The 18,899-nt window shown below is 39.0% G+C and overlaps 2 protein-coding genes across 3 annotated transcripts in view; one reads left to right on the plus strand and one right to left on the minus strand.

Annotated features, from left to right (window-relative positions):
* Window positions 1-17,743, plus strand: LOC107549274 (ras association domain-containing protein 8-like). The gene is made up of 5 exons (XM_016230298.1): window positions 1-268; window positions 7,432-7,636; window positions 12,469-13,433; window positions 15,865-16,009; window positions 17,224-17,743. The coding sequence occupies exons 2-5, from the start codon at window positions 7,534-7,536 to the stop codon at window positions 17,343-17,345; spliced, it is 1,335 nt and encodes a 444-aa protein (XP_016085784.1). The 5' UTR covers window positions 1-268; window positions 7,432-7,533; the 3' UTR covers window positions 17,346-17,743.
* Window positions 17,535-18,899, minus strand: part of LOC107549276 (cytosolic 5'-nucleotidase 1B) — a 17,949-nt gene continuing 16,584 nt past the window's right edge. For both annotated transcript variants that reach the window (XM_016230301.1, XM_016230300.1), the window contains one exon: window positions 17,535-18,840. In XM_016230301.1, the coding sequence (XP_016085787.1) occupies window positions 18,586-18,840 (255 nt within the window). In that variant the 3' untranslated portion in view covers window positions 17,535-18,585. The remainder of the gene's footprint in view (window positions 18,841-18,899) is intronic.

Genomic DNA, 18,899 nt, shown 5'->3' on the forward strand with positions numbered 1-18,899 from the left:
ATGGACTCACTGCAGCACAGCGTGAAAACTTTTTCCTGTGGGGCGGTGATCCCTACGGATCAAGTCCGCTTATTTTCTCAGACTTTTGCGCTGTAACAAACACAACATATAAGAGCAGTTCGTTCATATTTAGCAAACGGAGCTGTATAGTAAGTCTTGGCACACACACAAAAAGACCCTGAATGTTACAGCGTCCTTTTTAATTTATTGCACAAACTTTGGTCGGGACAAAAAGTGGATAAATGTTTTCCTACATTTAGTCATAAAGGTAAGAGTGTACAGATTTTGCATGCGGAGCAATGTAATACTTCAGAAATGCAACCTAAAAGCAGCTGCTATATGTTCATACGCATTCAGCATCACAATCTGAAATATTTAGTTGCATGAATTAACATTAAAACAGCATGTTTTTAATATTCTGTACCGTTATACAGACCATCGCATCCATTGACATCAACACAAAATGTGAGTTTATTAATCAAATTCAAAGCAAACTGAGATGTGCTTTTAGCACTGTGGGAAAACGCATGCAATAACAGCTAAAATAATTACAATAACTGCTAAAAGTCGTTTTTCACTGCTACTTTTTTTGTTCTCCTCTATATGTGGATGCAATGAATCGTTAACCATACCTACATGAAGATGGTAGATTAGTAAATTGTAGATTGTAAATTCTCTCAAAGATTTTTTGGCTTTTTATTTGTATTCAGTTATTGATATTTGAAGGATCAGTCTGCTTAACAACATCAGTGTTTGGCAATCGAAACATGTCTATCTGATCCAATATATGCGGTTACTTCCAAACCCAGTTATTATGTAGCTATTAAAACATTTAATGCACTTTTAATTTGTATAAATAATTAGTATGTCATGCAGAATCCATGTTGTCATGCAATGCAACAGAAAGTTGGCCTTGATGGGTCTAACAAAGATTGGTTATCATGTAGGCTATTTACTGCAAAATACTCATTTAATCCAACAAAGTGTCTTAAGTGCGTTTTTGTATTGCCACGAAAGTATGCAAATGCTTCACAGTGGGAATGCGTAACTACTTTATTGAAAGTGGTGAGATGAGAGATTAATAATAAACCACTTAGTCACGTTGACACTTCATCCAGTACCCTCGTATCTCAGTTTTTGGCTGGTCCTTCAAAGCTAGCCTGCTGATCACAACCATGGCAAAAGAACAAAGGCAGTATTTTATCCAGCTAAACGTGCCATCCAGATGTTGGCGATTCTGCCAGTCTACGTCCTAGCCGTGGGCGAGGAGGTAGGTATTGGGGGGCCGACGTTTATTCTCAAGTTTATTAAAGCACCTCAGCTGAGACTTGAGACTCAACAAACTGAGATTTACAAGAGCGAAGGCGGCTCTTGCTGGTCCGTAGTTAAATACCACTGTAGGTAGACTGTTCCTGCCATCTAACGTCCTTAGAGAAGGACTTTGTTTAAAACCTGGCATGGTTTTATTCCCTTCATAGTTTTGAGGAAAGCTGTTTTTTCCTGTTACCTTCCATGAAAGCTCCTCGTTGTTTTTTACTCTTACAGGCTAAATGTGCCAAACTACGTGAAAGAATCAAGCGTAGCAAAGTACATTTTAGGACACCCAAAGAGACTTAGGGGCAAGATTTGGAGATTTCAGTGTGAATTCACTCTCTTTCTTCCAAAACCTCAGGTTATTGTTTTACTGGGGTGGGGAAAGAAGGTTTGTTTTCCTTCCTCCGTCATCCCAGATGGGAGATTTGGTGAGGACACAGTTCTCCTCTGTGTTTGGCAGATGGGAGGTCTTTCGTGGTTCAGTTTGATCGTGTAGTGGTGTTGTTTGTTTGATTTGCACCTTAATTTTCCCTAGGGAAGGAACAATATTCAAAACACCAGGTTTAAATATATATTCCAATACTGCCGTGGCTCATATAAGAGAATACCAGGAAAAAACAGTTCTTCTTTAGTATCAAAACCTGCCATGGTATAAATAACATTTCTTAGCCATATAACTCATGGATGATGGCTACAAATGAAAGTCTTTGATTAGAGAAAGCGCGAGCAGGGCTCGAATCGTCTTATCTCCTTCAGCGTTCAGTGCCCAGCTGCGTGGAATGTGTAACCTCAATGTTATCAGTTTCCATGGTGTAAAATCAAGGCCCAAGTCTTTGGATAACCACCTGCATGCCTTCAAGCCTCAACAATGCCTTAGTTACTAGCTAATCTTTTCAGTAACTTCACTATACAGTGGACCCAAAAAATCTTTTCCTCATCCTGACACCGTTCCAAACCTGTATGACTTTCATTTGTCTGTGGAGCATAAAAGATAATTTGAAGAATGTTTCAGCTGTTTTTGTCCATATTATGAAAGTCAATGGGACCCAAATCTTCCAAGCTCCAATAAGGATCAAATGGTAGCATGAAACTAATCCAGATGACTATTTTATACGTTTTTTAAGCAACACGGTCTCATTCTGTGAAGAACAGATCAAAATTGAGGTCTTTATTCACTCTCGAAGCAAAACATTGATCAAACTCATACCTCAGCCTCCCATTTGGTCACGTGACGTGAGGTTTGTCAATAGATTTCAATCTGTTCATCACAAAAAAGAATTGCGTCACTGTCAAGTCTGGATTAATTTTACACTACTTTTATACCCTTTGTGGACCTCGAAAGTATCTATCTATCTATCTGTGTTTCTTGGAGTGTTTTTACTCTTGGAACGGTTTCAGCCAGGCCTGCAACTAATTATGGGAGAGTGCATAAATTGCTAGTAATTACATGTAGCATGGCAGCTAGCGCAAGCACAACAGAATAAAAGGTTAACCCAAAATAGCTCAGCAATAGTAACGGCACACCATCTTTCCTCTAGAAATTAGCTCATTCTCTTTGGTTTTGGATAGACTTCGAAACTTGTATCATTTGTTTTTAATTTGATCCTTTCCTTACAGACTTTAGGGTTTAGCCTCTGCCAAAAGCTCACTTGATTCTTAATAACCAAATGTAAGTTTTGTAAGACATATGCTGTTAACTTCCCATTTGGAGGAATATTTGGGGGATATTATTTTTCTATATATGCTTTTATGCAATTTTTGAATCAGCCAAATCTTGAGTTTTTCATGAAGAACATGTGAGTGCCCGTACAAAACCCTCATCTAGAAATGCCATCCAAAGACAAAGTTTAACTTCAGGTTAGCGGTTTGTTTTTACAACTAAACATTAAGTTTGAGCAATAATACGTTTTGTTTGTCTTAGCAATCACCACAAATTATTCTCTTGGTCACGGACAAAGCATAAGGAAGACATGTTTGTCAAATGATTTTAATGAGCAGGTTGAAATTGGCGGGAAAGCGTTGGATATCTTACTTCATTGATTCCTGAGGGAAAATTCAGATGCCTGAATCAGAAGTATGAGCAATGGTAAGAGGATATTACTCAGTTTAGTTCATTGGGATGGTTAGCCTTATAAAGACAGACTTCACAAAATCAACGCTGGTGGAATTGATACCTCCTTCCTGCTTTCTGTCTGCAAACAACAGCTAAAGTCACATTTCACAGTGCAAGAGTTTCCTTCACGCCATACTGATGGTCTGAATGCTAGTAGAGTAAAAGATATAGAAATAAGTGGTTTATAGACATCATCGTCCTAAGAAGAGACATTTGCTGTGTTTATGAAAGAACATAATGAACAATGCAGTCTACCAAGACCAGCGCAAATTAGTGTAGGGTCGCAAACAAACACAGCCGATAATATCATCAGGTGCATGCAATCTACTAACAACACAAGCACAAAATGGATTAAGACATGCTTTTTGGGGACGTTAAATAATGGCGTAAATATATAACCAGTAAGTCGACTACCACAAACTTTAGTTAATCATTTTGCATGATTTATTTACCCATAAATTTTGTGACTGAAATGGAAACTCCTACAAACACATATGTAATAAGATCAGCTGCAAAAATAACTCTGTCCACGCCTTTCATCGCTAATGTTTTTAGTAAAACTAGTTTTTAATGCCAAAGGATTTGTGTTAGTGCAAACTGTTAGTAAATCTGGCCCATAGTTTTCATGTGGAATGATGTCATTATGAAGTCAGAGATGGATCTAGCAAATGGACAGTCAGTTCCCAAATGCTTCATTGTGACTTCCACAAATGGTGCTTGAGTCACTTCTGCAGTGCTTGTTTCAGACTAAGTGATCACTTGTGCTCAGCATGATGCGCAGATGATTGAATGGAGTGCTCATGGTGGGGCGGCAATCAAATTCAACACCGTTTCTTCCTGATTAAGTCTGGTGGCCTGAACAAAACAGTTCAAATGGCCAATGTAGCTCCAGTACTTCTCAATTTCCACACGACTTGGAAGTGCCTCGTGACGTTTGTTTGCGCTTCCACTATTTTAAAGTGACATTGAACTTATGTGGCTCTTTTAGTCTTACCAAGCACTGTGTTTCAGGTTCTCGGCTTTTTATTTTTATTCTGCTTTTCCATTGTGAAAAAGACAACAAATACTATGGACTTGTGATCTGATTCTTAGAAGGTCAAACTAGGGCTGCACGATTAATCGAATGAGATTGTCATGCGCATTTTGTTAGTAATGCCGGTTCTGTAATCAGCAGGAAATCATCATCACGTGCTTTCAGATGGAGCAGAATTTACCACACATAGCCTTTAGTTCACTGACAAGTTACACAAAAAAATCGCAGACGATTTTATTGCGCGATTATGAAATCGAAGAAATCGTTCGCGATAATGACAGCTGTTTGCATAGCTTCTCAGTGAACTACGGCTCTGTGAAGTAAATGCTGCTCCATCTGAAAGCATGGGAAAATACCACATTTAATAACATATTTTTACTCCAAACTCACTTCATAACGTCAGTCGAGTGTTTAAAAAAAATCCTTCTGTGAGATGACGTGGCTTCTTACACCGAGTAAGGCACACAGCATATTTCTTAGTATTTAAGCAGTGATAAAGGCATTGCATTATAAATATACTTTATTTTAATGAAAATTATAATAATGAGAACTCAGATAAACCGTATATTGCTGTAGTCGTGTGTTTATTAGTCACGTTGAATCAATAAAAGCAGTTAAATCTTCTGTTTCGAATTGCGATCTCGATTCCATTTCGATTTATCGTGCAGCCCTAGGTCAAACTTTAAATCACACACGTTTTGATATTACATCTTGTACTATGTCTGTTCGGACAACCTTGGTTCCCTTGTGTTTTTGGTTAATTCAAACATATATGCAGCAGATGTGAAGTCATCCGTTAACTGGGCTTCCTTGCTTCAGTGATCGCTCCTGGAAAAATGTCAGAATAGAGTCGGCTGCAGGCCACTTTTGCGTTAGTCAGAAAAGGGCACATAAAATGGCCCCACTATGCATCTGACTATTGGCTACAGGACTCCATCTGTTGTCATGTAAAGGGTAGTAAAAATGAAGGACAAAACACTTATCTGCTTACAGAAGGGCAAAAGGGAGAAAAAATTATATGCAGCGTGCAACAAACCTCACATTTTTGACATTTGCTGAGGATCGCACACCTAAATAGAGATGAAGAAAGAGTGGATGTTGCGTGACAATTCCAGGTGGGACTTTTTTGTATACATTTTTTGGGCCAATTTAAAATGATTTGAATCGAATATCCTTGCATTGGCAGCCTGGTTTCTGAATGATTCCAAACCATGAATAAATAAAAAATGGAAGAACTCCACATTGACTGCAGTAGCTATTAGTTTTTTTGTAATAAGCTCTCTTTTTTCCATTTTGGCTCAGACAGAAGAGCTCTTACAGGGGTTCCACCGCACCATATGTCTCCACACTAAACCAGAGATATTCAGTGTACTCCCTCTTACAGGGTTGAAAAAAGCAATTGAAAAGACACCTTTTTGTTGGGTAGTTCTTGGAAATAATGGCTTGATTGTTTAATGCAAAGTATTATTATATCATGTATGCAAACAATTGGGTTACTGTTGAAGAAATGGTAGAATGTGGCAATAGAAAAGCCAAGGTCATGGATTGATTCCCAGGAAACATGTCCTGATAAAATGTATAATGATAAAAACTGCTGCTTTAAATTAATGCAGTTTCAATTAGAAGCTCAAAAACGAGCTATTGTTAAGCTGAATTATGAATGAATTATACTGTGAAAGATATCCAGAACTGCCTGTTTAAGAAAAAAAAAAGGTTTACTATATGATCAATTCTTATTTTTCAATTATGAAGGATCTTTAACTAAAGACTTCTGCTGAAAAAACTTGGTAAGCTTTGTTTTAACAACCTGGTTTTTAGTCCCAAAAAGAGTTGTCCTTTGAGGACTGCACATCGTTTTTTATGAGTAATGCATCATTTTGTGTGCACTGAGATCTTGTGAATTTTCTCAGCAAAGCCGAAGATTTGCTCAGGCGTGCGTGGTTGCCAGCCCTTAGTCTTAAAATTGTACCTATTCACAGAAGTGGGAGGAACATAATGTCAGGTCCAGCTGGTCTCACTGTATCCAGCAGGACGTCCACACTGCAGCCAACTCTTTTTCATGTCATCCTCCTCCTCTTCACACCCTCGGCACACCTCCACAAAAAGCAGATTCATGGCCAATTCGTGTCTTCAAAAATATGCTATTTTGGGACCATGTGTGAGCTGTTGTTTCAAAGAAACGGAATATTTTTTTAGTATCTTGTTTCTTTGTTAAATACAGAAGAAGAGCTGATTGTTCAACTAGTCAGAGATCTGAGGAAGGAAATGTGTCCATCTGGAAGCACAGAGGTCTCCTGCTAAAAGCACAGTCATTTCCTTTTACAAAGCTTTCCTGATTAGGAAAGGCTCTCATTATAACACTTGTCTTTGTTCCTAGACGGATGCATTTCAGATTGTTGTAAAGTTAATGGTTATTTGTTTAAGCTAAAAAAGGTTAGAAATTTGTATATAGAATTTGTTCTTTTAATGGCTTTCTAACCACAAATGCCACTTTGTAACCTCATTAAAAATAAACATTCAGCTGAGAACAAAGAGACAGAACAAATCGTGTGGGAATAAATCATTTGCATTTACAGAAGAAAATAAAGCAGCAAAACAATAGTGGTAAAAAGATACTTCACCCAAAAAGACCATTTTGTCATAATTTACTTATTACCCTCTTGTCATTTCATACCGAATTAGCGGTCTTCTGCTGTTAAACAAAAAATAACACCATAAGTGATCCACATGTGCGCTATATTTCAAGTCTTCTGGTGCCTCAAAATAGCATCAGAACAAACTTGCTAAACGAAACACCAGTCTGCAAGGTGTCTTTGACTTAAAAATACAAATTTAACAAAAGACATTCAAAAACACAAGATTGAATTCATTTCAGACGCCCACATTGCCCACACTTATTAGTGTGGCAGAAGGCAGAGAGAAGTGTATATCATTCCCAGGTGTTTCCTAACCCGTGTTGTGGTTGTTGCAGAGTTGCTGTGAGGGGGGTGACGGCTATAACACTGGACCCCTGGAGCAGGACAGTATGACGTCACAGACCAGCAGCCCCAGATCCTCCAGAGATTGACCCAGGATGGAGCTGAAGGTGTGGGTCGATGGAGTTCAGCGCGTGGTCTGTGGGGTCACAGAGGCCACCACCTGCCAGGAAGTGGTCATCGCTCTGGCTCAAGCAATTGGTAGGTAGTGTCAATTTGAAGTTGCTCTTTTAAAGGTGCTGCATGTAAGTTTTAGACTCTACTAAAGCATAAAAATACCATAATATGTTTGCAGATATTTAAGAAACATGCTAAGTTAACATACTTGTTTATCTGAAAAACAATGCAGCAGTCAGTTATTCTCCTTTGAAAATGTGCGTTCTGGGCCGGAATGTCAGTCTCTGTTTTGGTTTGTGAAACCCGCCCACTGCCAGTTTACCCAAGTGTATTTCGTCACCCCGGGTTGCCAGTTGGCGGAAAACACAGCGTATTTCATTTCATGCATCGTCAAGTGCGCTCGTTCCTGCATGTGCGTCAAGTCTGAAAAGGAGGGGTCGGGTGAAAAAAAAAACCCTCTCCAATATTTTGAATTTGGACTGCAATACCTAGTTCAACCACTCGGTGTCAATCCTACATACAGCACCTTTAATAAGAAACATGCTAAGTTAACATACTTGTTTATCTGAAAAACAATGCAGCAGTCAGTTATTCTCCTTTGAAAATGTGCGTTCTGGGCCGGAATGTCAGTCTCTGTTTTGGTTTGTGAAACCCGCCCACTGCCAGTTTACCCAAGTGTATTTCGTCACCCCGGGTTGCCAGTTGGCGGAAAACACAGCGTATTTCATTTCATGCATCGTCAAGTGCGCTCGTTCCTGCATGTGCGTCAAGTCTGAAGAGGAGGGGTCGGGTGAAAAAAAAACCCTCTCCAATATTTTGAATTTGGACTGCAATACCTAGTTCAACCACTCGGTGTCAATCCTACATACAGCACCTTTAACGTAATCTTTCATATTAAAAAAGAAATTGTATGGAAAAGTGTTGGCGAAGCTACTTTGAAACTGCAGTTTGTCAAGCTACAAAAATATTCACAAGGAATAGTTAAACTAAGAATGAAAACTCATTAATCACTCACCCTCATGTCGTTCAAAACTTGTATGACTTTAAGGAATAGTTCACCCAAAAATTTAAATGACCCTATGATTTACTCACCCTCAAGTGATCCTAGGTGTATAGGACTTTGTTCTTTCAGATGAATACAGTGAGCTTTTCCCAGATTTACAATGGCAGTGAATGGGGTTTAAGATTTTGAAATCCAAAAAACTGCGTCCATCCATCATAAAAAGTACTTAGCATGGCTCCGGGGGGTTAATAAAGGCCTTCTGATAGTGAATCGATGCATTTGTGAAAGAAAAATATCTATATTTACAACTTTATAACCCACAATCTCTAGCTTTCGCTAACTTTCGTATCCACGAGAGAGTGGCGTTCCAGCGGATGACGTAGGCGTAGTATAAGCTCCTTTGAGAATCTGCTAGTTTACAGCAAAGGAAAGCCAGTCTCCTCTTGGCTTATATCTCGAAATCCTCCGATATTTTTCTTTACAGTTTTGTACTTCTAAGTCGTGACCGGTGTTTTGTTTTGCTCTCTCCTCTGCACTTGTGTGTTCGTCACTTCTCACCGGCGCTACACCTACGTCCTACATCATCCGCTGGAACGCCACTCTCTCGTGAACATGCATGCGACAGTTATCGGACGCTAGAGATTATATTTTTCTTACACAAACACATCGATTCACTTCAGAAGGCCTTTAGGGGTTGTAAACTGAGAAACCAAAATTCCCTTTATCTTTTGACATATAAGAGGTGCTGTTCTATTAAAAACAAAATAATTGTACTATTAAAAACATCCTGTAAGTTTCAGAACTGAAAGCTTTCTTGTTAGTCTAAAAACAATAGCTTGTGGAATGTACTACTCTATGATATAAAACTGCCTCTTTAGCCCCGCTCACGGATTCGTGCATGTAGAGTAAATAAAGATAGGGGCGAATGCAAATCTACGTAGAAACCAAACGATAAAGATCTTTATCGTTTGGTTTCTGTGCAGTGGAAAGTTGTGGAAAAACAGTCTTTGCATTACCTTCCTTCTGATCTGAACATTAGGAAATTGTTTTATTATTTTTAATGAAGATCCAGACCACATCAGTAAGAACTTGGTCCTTTGTTCACTTCGTTTTACCGTGGATTCGTTTACAAACTAGGCACAATCCGATGCAGGATTTTCAGAAAGATTGAAAATAAAAGACAATGCTATGCCGACTATATTGGATCCGACAGTAATGAGACAAGTGTGAGTAACTGTTTTCATTACATGATTACTATTGCTTTGTCTGTTATTACAGATTGTTTGATATGTATGGAGTATTTATGCATTTTTAACTTAAATCGCTGCATACACAATCATATCAGTGGGCATTTACTTCCGAATCTACAATCCGCCGCACCTATTCAAATGGAGCATTCTGAGGAGCGGGGTTAAAAACAGGACAAAAAATAGCCTATTACTTCTGAATTATGTTTTATGATGTAAAAACCTTGATAACATTATAAGTGGACCTCAGAGAACAGTACAAAATAAAAAACAAAGGAAATGAGTACTACTCAAATGAGTATGTAATTCAATGAAATGAATCGTCTGAACAAACGTATTCATCAAAATGATTTAGACATCCCAACACACAAGGAGTAACACAATATGACACAAAAAACACTGATAAACAATTCTGTCATGCTACTGCTATCTTTTAAAAAATTGCTCTTAAAATAACTTCTACTACCAAAAAGCTGTGCTTCTATTTTTGGTTGGTTACTCCCCAGCAGTGGCATGGAAGACATAAATCATGGAAGCCATAGTTGCTAACACCGATGCCATACATTTTGAGTAATGCTGAAACCATCTGGCATTGAGGTTGATTGAGTAATCATCATCCATTTCATAATGAAAAAGAAGATTAAGTATCGAGAGTTTGTTTTGGCTTTCCAACAGCTTGAGACTAGTTTAACAACTTGTCTAAAGACATCAGGCATATTTTAAGGAGTTTAAAGGAGAGGGCGCAAATAGTCTACAAAGCTGATTTCAGTTAATTACATCACCATTGGGACCCAAAGCACTTTGTTTTTGATTCAAACCTGTCTTGGTCGACATCAGAGCATGTGAGCGAAGTGGAGCGGTGTGACGCTCCGCTCCGTTTTCCGCTCTATGGACGTGCGCTCCGCTCAGTCGCTCTAACCGCACAAGCAAGCGCTCCATTAATATTCCGCTCACGCTCACCGTGAACCAATTCCCGCTCAGATCCCGCTCCGACATAAAATTTCTCTAGTAGGTCTAATTGTTTACTGTTTGTAACGAAATTCTTGGATTATTGTCTAAAATTATGCATGCTGATAAATAGCAATTATCATGTTTCAGAGCGAAATTCTTACATTCTTCTTAATTTTATTAATTGTAATGTATTAATTAAAATGTATTAAATATATGAATCTAACCTTAGCAAACCTACCTAAAATGCAAAAACTGAAAAAGTGTATTTGATTTTCGTTAACTTTATTTCCGTGAAAATAGCTGCAGTTGTTGTGCAATAGAACATTCAAAACAGGCTCATTAAAACACAAACGCACACAACATCATGGTTTGATTCTATTTTCAGCTGCACTCAGACTGGTACAATCTAAGGGCCCCCTCTTGTATTAGTGAGAAACGCACTGGTACAACCAAAGTGCCCGCTGACATGGAAAATCTGACTCATTCTACTGAAAGAAAAAACTCTTAAGAACACCTCAATCCTCTTTGACAGTTTTGAAAGTAATTTGTATGTTTTTACTGAGGGAAGAAATTATATATATATAAAAAAAAAACATTGCTCACTGTTTCAAATGTGTATCTTTAGATGAAGTGCACTAATTTTATGAAGAAGAATTATTCTGTCATTTAAGCAAATTATATGGTAGTGGAGAAGAACAGGAAATGATGGGCGGAAGAGGGTGGAATGGGATTGGGAAAACATCCCTAATATATTTGTGTATTCACATAATGATATAAGTCATACCATAACAGATTTAAACAAGAATTACACTGTGGGGTTTTTTCCCATTAAAAAGGTTTTACAGAAATAAAGTAATACTACTTTGGCAAAGTGTTTATAATGATGTACACTAACATGAGATTGTAAATCATACTGTTTTCATTGACAAATTGTTGCTTTAGCATGATGCTAAGGTCAATTTTGCAACATATTAGTCAACAAAAATTTGTTGAGAGCACCTAACAATTAATTCACCCCAAAATTAAAAATTATGTAATTAATTATGCATCCTCATGTTGTTCCAAACCCGTAAGACCTTTGTTCATCTTCGGAACACAAAAGATGTTTTTGATGAAATCCGAGAGCTTTCTGACCCTGCATAGACAGAAACGCAACTACCACATTCAAGACCCAGAAAGGTAGTAAGGACAACGTTAAAGTAGTCCATGTGACATCAGTGGTTTAACCGTTATTTTATGAAATTACAAGAATACTTTTTGTGCGCAAAGAAAATATAAATAACGACTTTATTCAACAATTCCATGTCAGTCTTCGAAGTGCGTTCACAATAGTATCACGACGGATGCGTGTGGTGCTGCTGACGCAAGAGCCGATGTTCTGACGTAGAACGTCCATCTCTCTTCGTTCATCGTCTGTATATTCTGGTTCAAATAAGTAAGGCTGGGCAAAAAATTGCAAGTCATTCTCTCGAAATCTTAAGACATGTTTACTTCAAACATGTTTTATGTACAGTGTGCGTCTTCTGCTTGTAAACAAGGCACAGCGCATCCAGGTTCTACATCAGAACGCCAGAAAGACTGACATGGAAGAGAAGAAATTGTTGAATAAAGTTATTATTTTTGTTTTCTTTGTGAAATTTCTTGAACTAGCCCTTTAATATCTATGGCTTGTTGGTAGTCTTGTTCAGTACTGTAATCATTGTTCTTTTTTATAGGTCGCACAGGACGGTATACATTGATTGAAAAATGGAGGGAGACCGAGCGACATCTCGTTCCTCACGAGAGTCCGGTGGCCTCTCTGAACACTTGGGGGCAGTATGCCGGTGACGTGCAGTTTATCCTACACCGTACTGGTCCATCTCTCAATGAGTACCCCTCAACCGAAAGTCTGAATCCTCGGGGCCCAGAGCGTGGCTTGCATCGGCAGAGCCTTCCGTTGATGGCCAAGCTCCGAGCTCCGGGTGACCGTTCCCTCCGTCGGCGTGAGCCACGGCGCAAATCTCTGACCTTCACCGGTGTGCCCCGCAGTCTGAGGGACATCCTTAGTGGAGGCAGGCTCAGTGACGGTAGTGCCAAACAACGAGAGGTTTTAGTGAGAAGCACTCACAATTCACCATCAATGTCCCCTCGGTTATCAGGCCACCGCGTGGAGGATATTACCCAACTGGTGAGACTGCAGAGGGAGACTCTTTTGGTTCTAGACAGCAGGATAGAGGCGTACGAGGCAGAGCTTCGAATGTTGACTGAGAAAAGAGTTGGACTAGAGGACGACGAACTGTATGCGAAGATGACAGAGGAAGTTTCAAGATTGGAAAAGCAGGTGCGAAGGAGCAAGGTGGAGATTGAGGAAGAGGAATTCTGGGCAACCGAGCTCGAGATCGAGCGGGAGAGCGAGAGGCAGCTGCAGGAGCACCTCCAGGAGTTGAGCAGTCGGTTGCGCGGCTGTGCGGCGGATCTGGAACAGCGGCTGATGTCTCTGCAGGGTGTAGAGGCAGGCATAGAGGCTCAAAAGCAACATAAGGAGATCAGAGAGAGCCAGCAGGCCAGTGAGGGGGAAGTGAAGGCTAGACTTCAGAGAGTGAAAGCAGAACTCAAGGCTCAAGCTCAACACACGGCCCAGCTTGAAAACAGCTCAAGAGCAGTGGAGCGCTCACTGACTGAGTCATGCAAAAGACTGCAGGTATGTCACGTTTCACAAACAAAAACTTGAGTAATACATATGAAATTTTGAAATTGAAGACTGCAGTTGTAATCACTGGTCTTGTGCCAGAGATTATTATTAAAAAGATAAGCACTGCTTTTCACCAGTATATGTTGTGTTGGCTGCAAAGAAGTCTACAATACCTGGATAAAACTATTAACTATAGCTGCGTTTCACTCCACTTTTAGACACACACTGGCAAACTTCCCTAAGCAATTCCCCTCGGGGGAATCCCCACTGCCATTTTGAAGTGCGTTCCACTTCGTAAAGTGGATGAGGGAAGTTTATATGGACAGACCCTCGACCCCTCGATTTTGACAGAGGAAGCGAGTCTGCTTCATATGCACACTTCAGGCCGCTCCATAGACCACAATGCAATGCGATTGTGACGTCATTGCAGATCTTATCCCCACCCCAAACAACTCTATAATATATAAATTGTTTTTTATATTTATAACAGGCCAAGCATACCTTTATACTGTACATATAGAATGCTGTACCAAACAAATTTGTAAGGGGAAAAATGTAAACAAAAGGGCTTAGAAAGTTCCAGTTCAGCCCATTGTAAGGGTTCCGCCTGTAGTGGGCACCCATGCAACGTAATCAATGACGTACATTCGAGTAAACAAGACGGAGGGAAGTTTGCGAGGGAAGGGCATAAAAAATTAATTGGAACGCAGCCTGTTTGTTTATTTCAGTACCAGTTGTTTGAGTGGTGCAGGATCCCCCAGAAGTACCTAGAAGTAAAGGCTAACATACACTACAAAAAAGTTTGCTCTAATTTGCAGTCTGGATGAGTTGACACTATTTGCCGAAAGTTGACAAATGTCACCGAGCCATTCTTCAGATTTTGGCCAGTTGGGAGTTGACTGATTTCTCGCAGTGATCAATAGCTTCAGACCATGATTCCATCAAGCTGAAGGATATCAAACACTTTTGATATTTAAAGCTGATTTTGAAATACTTATCATTTGTCATCATTTGGTACGGTGCAATCTTTATTTAGTTTTTTTAGTGTATGATGTCCATTTTTTCTTCTGTAATCATTTACAGAGTTGGCAAGTGAATGATGTCTAGTGTTTCAAATCTATTCAGATTTGAAAGGGGTCCCATTATGCTCTTTTACAAAGTCTTGATTTTGTTTTGAAGGTGTACTAGAACAGGCTCTCATAATAGGTTGTTCGAAAAACACATTTTTTTTCACATATTTTACATTATTACAACACCTCTCTCCCCAGTCTGGCATGAATGGCTCGAATAGTTCCTGTATCAAATGAAGGCCCGCCTTCTGAAATACGAAATGTGCTGTGATTGGTTAGCTGGGCCAGTGTGTGCTGTGATTGGCAGCACTCGGCGCCTGGTCGGGAAATGTCATGCCCCTTACCATAGCCACCTGCGAGCTTCAGTGTAAATATTGCATCAAAATCAAATCAATTTGAGCACGATTTAAACCCGGATGATTGTAACCACTCTAAGTTTGTCTGCCCTGGGAAAGCTAGCATGTCTCCGACATAGTGATAACACTCGCTGCCTTCTCTAGTGCAGCTCAACCAGGTCTCGTCCCATTCGTCGATATTTGTGATATCACAAATCCCGGAAAATATGCATTGTAGTCCAAACGAGTCGTTCGTTGTAGTTTTTGAAAAGTGATTTGTTAAATAAAATATCTCCTTTTGAAGTGGACTTTGCGCTTTGTAACTTTGCAGATCTTTTTTATGCTCAAACAGCAACATTACAGACTAAAGTTGAAAAAGTTAAAGCATAATAGGCCCCCTTTTAAAGTGTTTCGGTCTTAAGTTTGACGTCATGACATGTTGACAGTGGTGATTAGCTGATGGCACCACAAGAATCAATGTGCAAACATTAGTCCTTCTCCTTCATTAGCGACTAGCCTTAGCTGTGATTTCAAAGGCAGCAGGGAGCATTTCCATTTCACGCTTTTTAAGAGCCATCCAAAAATATCTGCATCTACCAGCAGGGACTAACTCGACCAGTCTAAACAGCCAAAACTTGACTCTGTGGTTTCCTCCACAAGGCTTCTTAAGTAGTTAAACCAGCAAAATGTTGATGCAGGTTGACTAGCCTCAACAAATGGCAAATGGTGAACAACATAGCTGGTTGGAAGTACACTTAGCTAAAGTTCCAAACCAGCACTCACTAACAAAGAAATTCATGCTGGTCTTAGCTGCTCTTTTCAGAAGAGTTCGGTCTAAAACATTTCTCACTTCTTGTGATTGGTGTAAATGCAAAAATGGCACATCTGTTTAGAATCGTGAGCTGATTTTGTGGGAGTACATTGGAACATTGTTACTGTTTATAGCCAGTTGTTACTGCATTGCTGCAGGCTGAGTGCCAGTTGCAATACTATACAAACATTTCATTAGCACCTTCTCCACCCTCTTTCCACCAGGAGAGTCAGTATGAACTGGAGCAGCTTACCAAAGAGTTGAGGCAGGTAAACCTACAGCAGTTCATACAACAAACAGGCACCAAAGTCACTGTTCTGCCCGTGGAGCCTGGCGATGATGACTCCAACAACACAACTGATTATAAAGGTATTATTTTTACTGACAATATATCTAAAGCCCCAGGGATATGCTCCATACAGTGTGGATTCTGTTAGGACTCTGTTAGCGTGAATGAAAATAAGACCTCAACCATAATGAGTAATAAGTCCATTTTACAAGTGTCATTAATGACCAGCGCCAGACCACATCTGTTTTTAATTTAGTGCAGTGCCAAGTAACTTTTCACTTACACATCTAGCAAAAACCTGCAGGCCCATGTAGGACAGAGTTAAAAGCTTTTGCGTGGTCCTGCTTCATCAGTGCCGTGACAGATTATCGTTGCAATGATTGACTCAGCGGTCTTGCCTCTGTCATTTACTCTGTCGAGTACAAAAATCTGTTCTTTTTTTCGGACTTTATTGACGTCAAGCCTGGATGAAAAATATCATTGCCGTTGCAAGTCTTCTGTTTGTAGATGTCACTGACTTCAAAGTGCTTTTTCTGTTATTGTTTATATTACTAATCCAAAGTGCCACCTTGTGGTTAGAGTTGGTATTGTACGTGTTATTGGCCAAACAGTTTACAATATCCAAAGGCTTGGCTACTTGGCTAATTAAAAAGGCTAGTTTGAATATTAGCATACTGAATGCAGTCTGAATCTGATCAAATAATGAGTCAAAATCACAGATTATATTATTTCCAGCTCATTCGTCACACTAGAAATAAGTAAACTGCATTGCATTGTGGATACAGCATTGTGCTCTGTTGTATTTGCATATTCCACACTCTAAAAAATGCTGGGTTAAATACAACCCAGTGCTGGGTAAAATAGGGACAAATCCAGCAATTGGGTTGTTTTGACCCAGCGCTTGGGTTAAATGTTTAACCCAACCTTCTGGGTAGTAACCCAACCGCTGAGTCAAAACAGCCCAATTGCTGGATTTGCCCCTATTTTACCCAGCACTGGGTTATATTTAACCCAGCATTTTTTAGAGTGTATGCATTAAAAAAATTGGCATTACATGCATTGTATCCATACTATATACCACAGAAATAGTTGTATGGTGGTGTGATATTCCAAACAAGCAACTGTTATTGGAATTAAGCAAAGATTTATGGAAATATTTGGTCAAGACTACACTCATTTTGTTTGTATTCTTAAGTTGTTCCTAGCATATATAGTTAAAATGAGCTTTACAATCCCTGTAAGCACAATGAGATATTAGACAAAGTTCTTTAAATTGTTTTCTTTCATTTCCCAGACTTTGCTGCATTAACTGGCTCATTGAAACGACCGGGTTCATCTCATCCAGTGGTTGGCAGCATCCATGGACTCCATAGTCCGATCTCCTCAGGTTTAAATCCTGAGGGCATCTATGTCTAAGGACCACTTGGTAGAAGTATTTTTGAAATATATACAGTATGTTTTGAAACTGAAATTTTATTTGATGCTACTTCAAGCAAAACTTGCTCAGCATGAAGGAGAACTTTCAGTTTCCTATCATAATACTTGATCTTGATCACAAAGAGCTGCATACCATTTCAAATACAAACCATACGTATGTTGATTTTCATATGTATAGTATCATTGTAGTGTCTAATATTAGAAAGTGATATCTGTAACCTTGTCACATAAAAAAAAAACTAGTAGATGAAGGATGAATTACTTTGGAAGCATAAATATATTTTTGTATTCTTATCTTAGCCACATTTGTATGAATGTGCAACATTCACATTTGTGTTTACTTTTAGTGGAGATCAATCTGATCCGTAATAGTTGTTTTTTTTTTACATTTCATACTATGGTTGATTTATCAGTTTGTATAAGTGTTTTACTGTTGAGCCAAAGACAATCACTTATTTTAGTTGCAATATGTTACTGCATGACTGCAAAATATTGTACTCTTCGCTTTAATTTTGCCAATGTCATTATTGTTGAAATATGCATAAATGTAACTGATACTGCTTGAAAATGTACTTTTACTCTTAAAGGAATAGCTCACCCAAAATGAAAATTTTCACTCATATTCGAAACATTATGACTTGGGAGGTATATATATATATATAAAAAAAATGTTTTAAAGGAATTTTCATATTGGGTGAACTATATCTTTAATATTATATATTTGTTATATGTAATTTGTTGAGATCACAGCTGTTTAGCTGAAAGTAGTGCCTTTCTGAAATTCAACCCAAGCCATGTTAGGATCAGCTTTAACAATGGTGCAAGCATGCTGACTCTGTGAATTCGATTATATAAAATATATTATGACATTTTATGCTCGGACTTTGCTCATTTGGTGTCTTCTAAATATGGCTGCATTTAATTTCAGTAGATTTTGGGGGTATTTAACCTTGTTTTTAATTTTTTCCTACAGTTAAGCATGTACTATAATTTGAAACAAATGTAAACATAGAAAAGCTTCATACAAACCCCTAAAAAAAATCTATATATAGTACTGTGAATTACTATTAAACCCTAATCACCCCATATGGATGCTTCTTATTTGACAACATAAACCTTTTGAATAAAATATGCAAAGTCAAGTGTAACAGCAAGAGAATAGAATTGGCACCTGATTAAAAGAAAGGTAAGCTACACACGTGTGTCCAGCTTAGTGCTGCTAACTCATGTTGAGAAGGCCACCGTCCCACAGTATGTGGGGTTTAACTACAGCCAGTATGGGGCTGCAAGGAGCTCCAGCCAGACAAAACGCCTCGTCCACATCCAGACCCCATTCCCGAAGAGTTTTCAGGGCAGATGCACAGACATTTCTAGAGCCCCACGAGGTTAAGACACAGGTACAGAGAGGGCTGTTCTCTTGCCCAAACCTCCTTCTCATCTGACCGATCAGAACGGCAAACTCCTTCATGCAGATCTGGTAACATAAGACTAGGTTAATATGACTAATGAAGCTTAAAAAACAGTACTAGACCA

Source organism: Sinocyclocheilus grahami, unplaced genomic scaffold (genome assembly GCF_001515645.1).
Source record: "Sinocyclocheilus grahami isolate Dianchi unplaced genomic scaffold, SAMN03320097.WGS_v1.1 scaffold367.1, whole genome shotgun sequence".
NCBI lineage: Eukaryota > Metazoa > Chordata > Actinopteri > Cypriniformes > Cyprinidae > Sinocyclocheilus > Sinocyclocheilus grahami.

Bases quoted from the DNA above. Each gene is read 5' to 3' on its own strand.
- LOC107549274 (XM_016230298.1), top strand. From the start codon at position 7,534: ATGGAGCTGAAGGTGTGGGTCGATGGAGTTCAGCGCGTGGTCTGTGGG. The intron at 7,637-12,468 runs GTAGGTAGTGTC...TCTTTTTTATAG, and splicing joins CGCTCTGGCTCAAGCAATTG to GTCGCACAGGACGGTATACA. The intron at 16,010-17,223 runs GTATTATTTTTA...TTCATTTCCCAG, and splicing joins CAACACAACTGATTATAAAG to ACTTTGCTGCATTAACTGGC.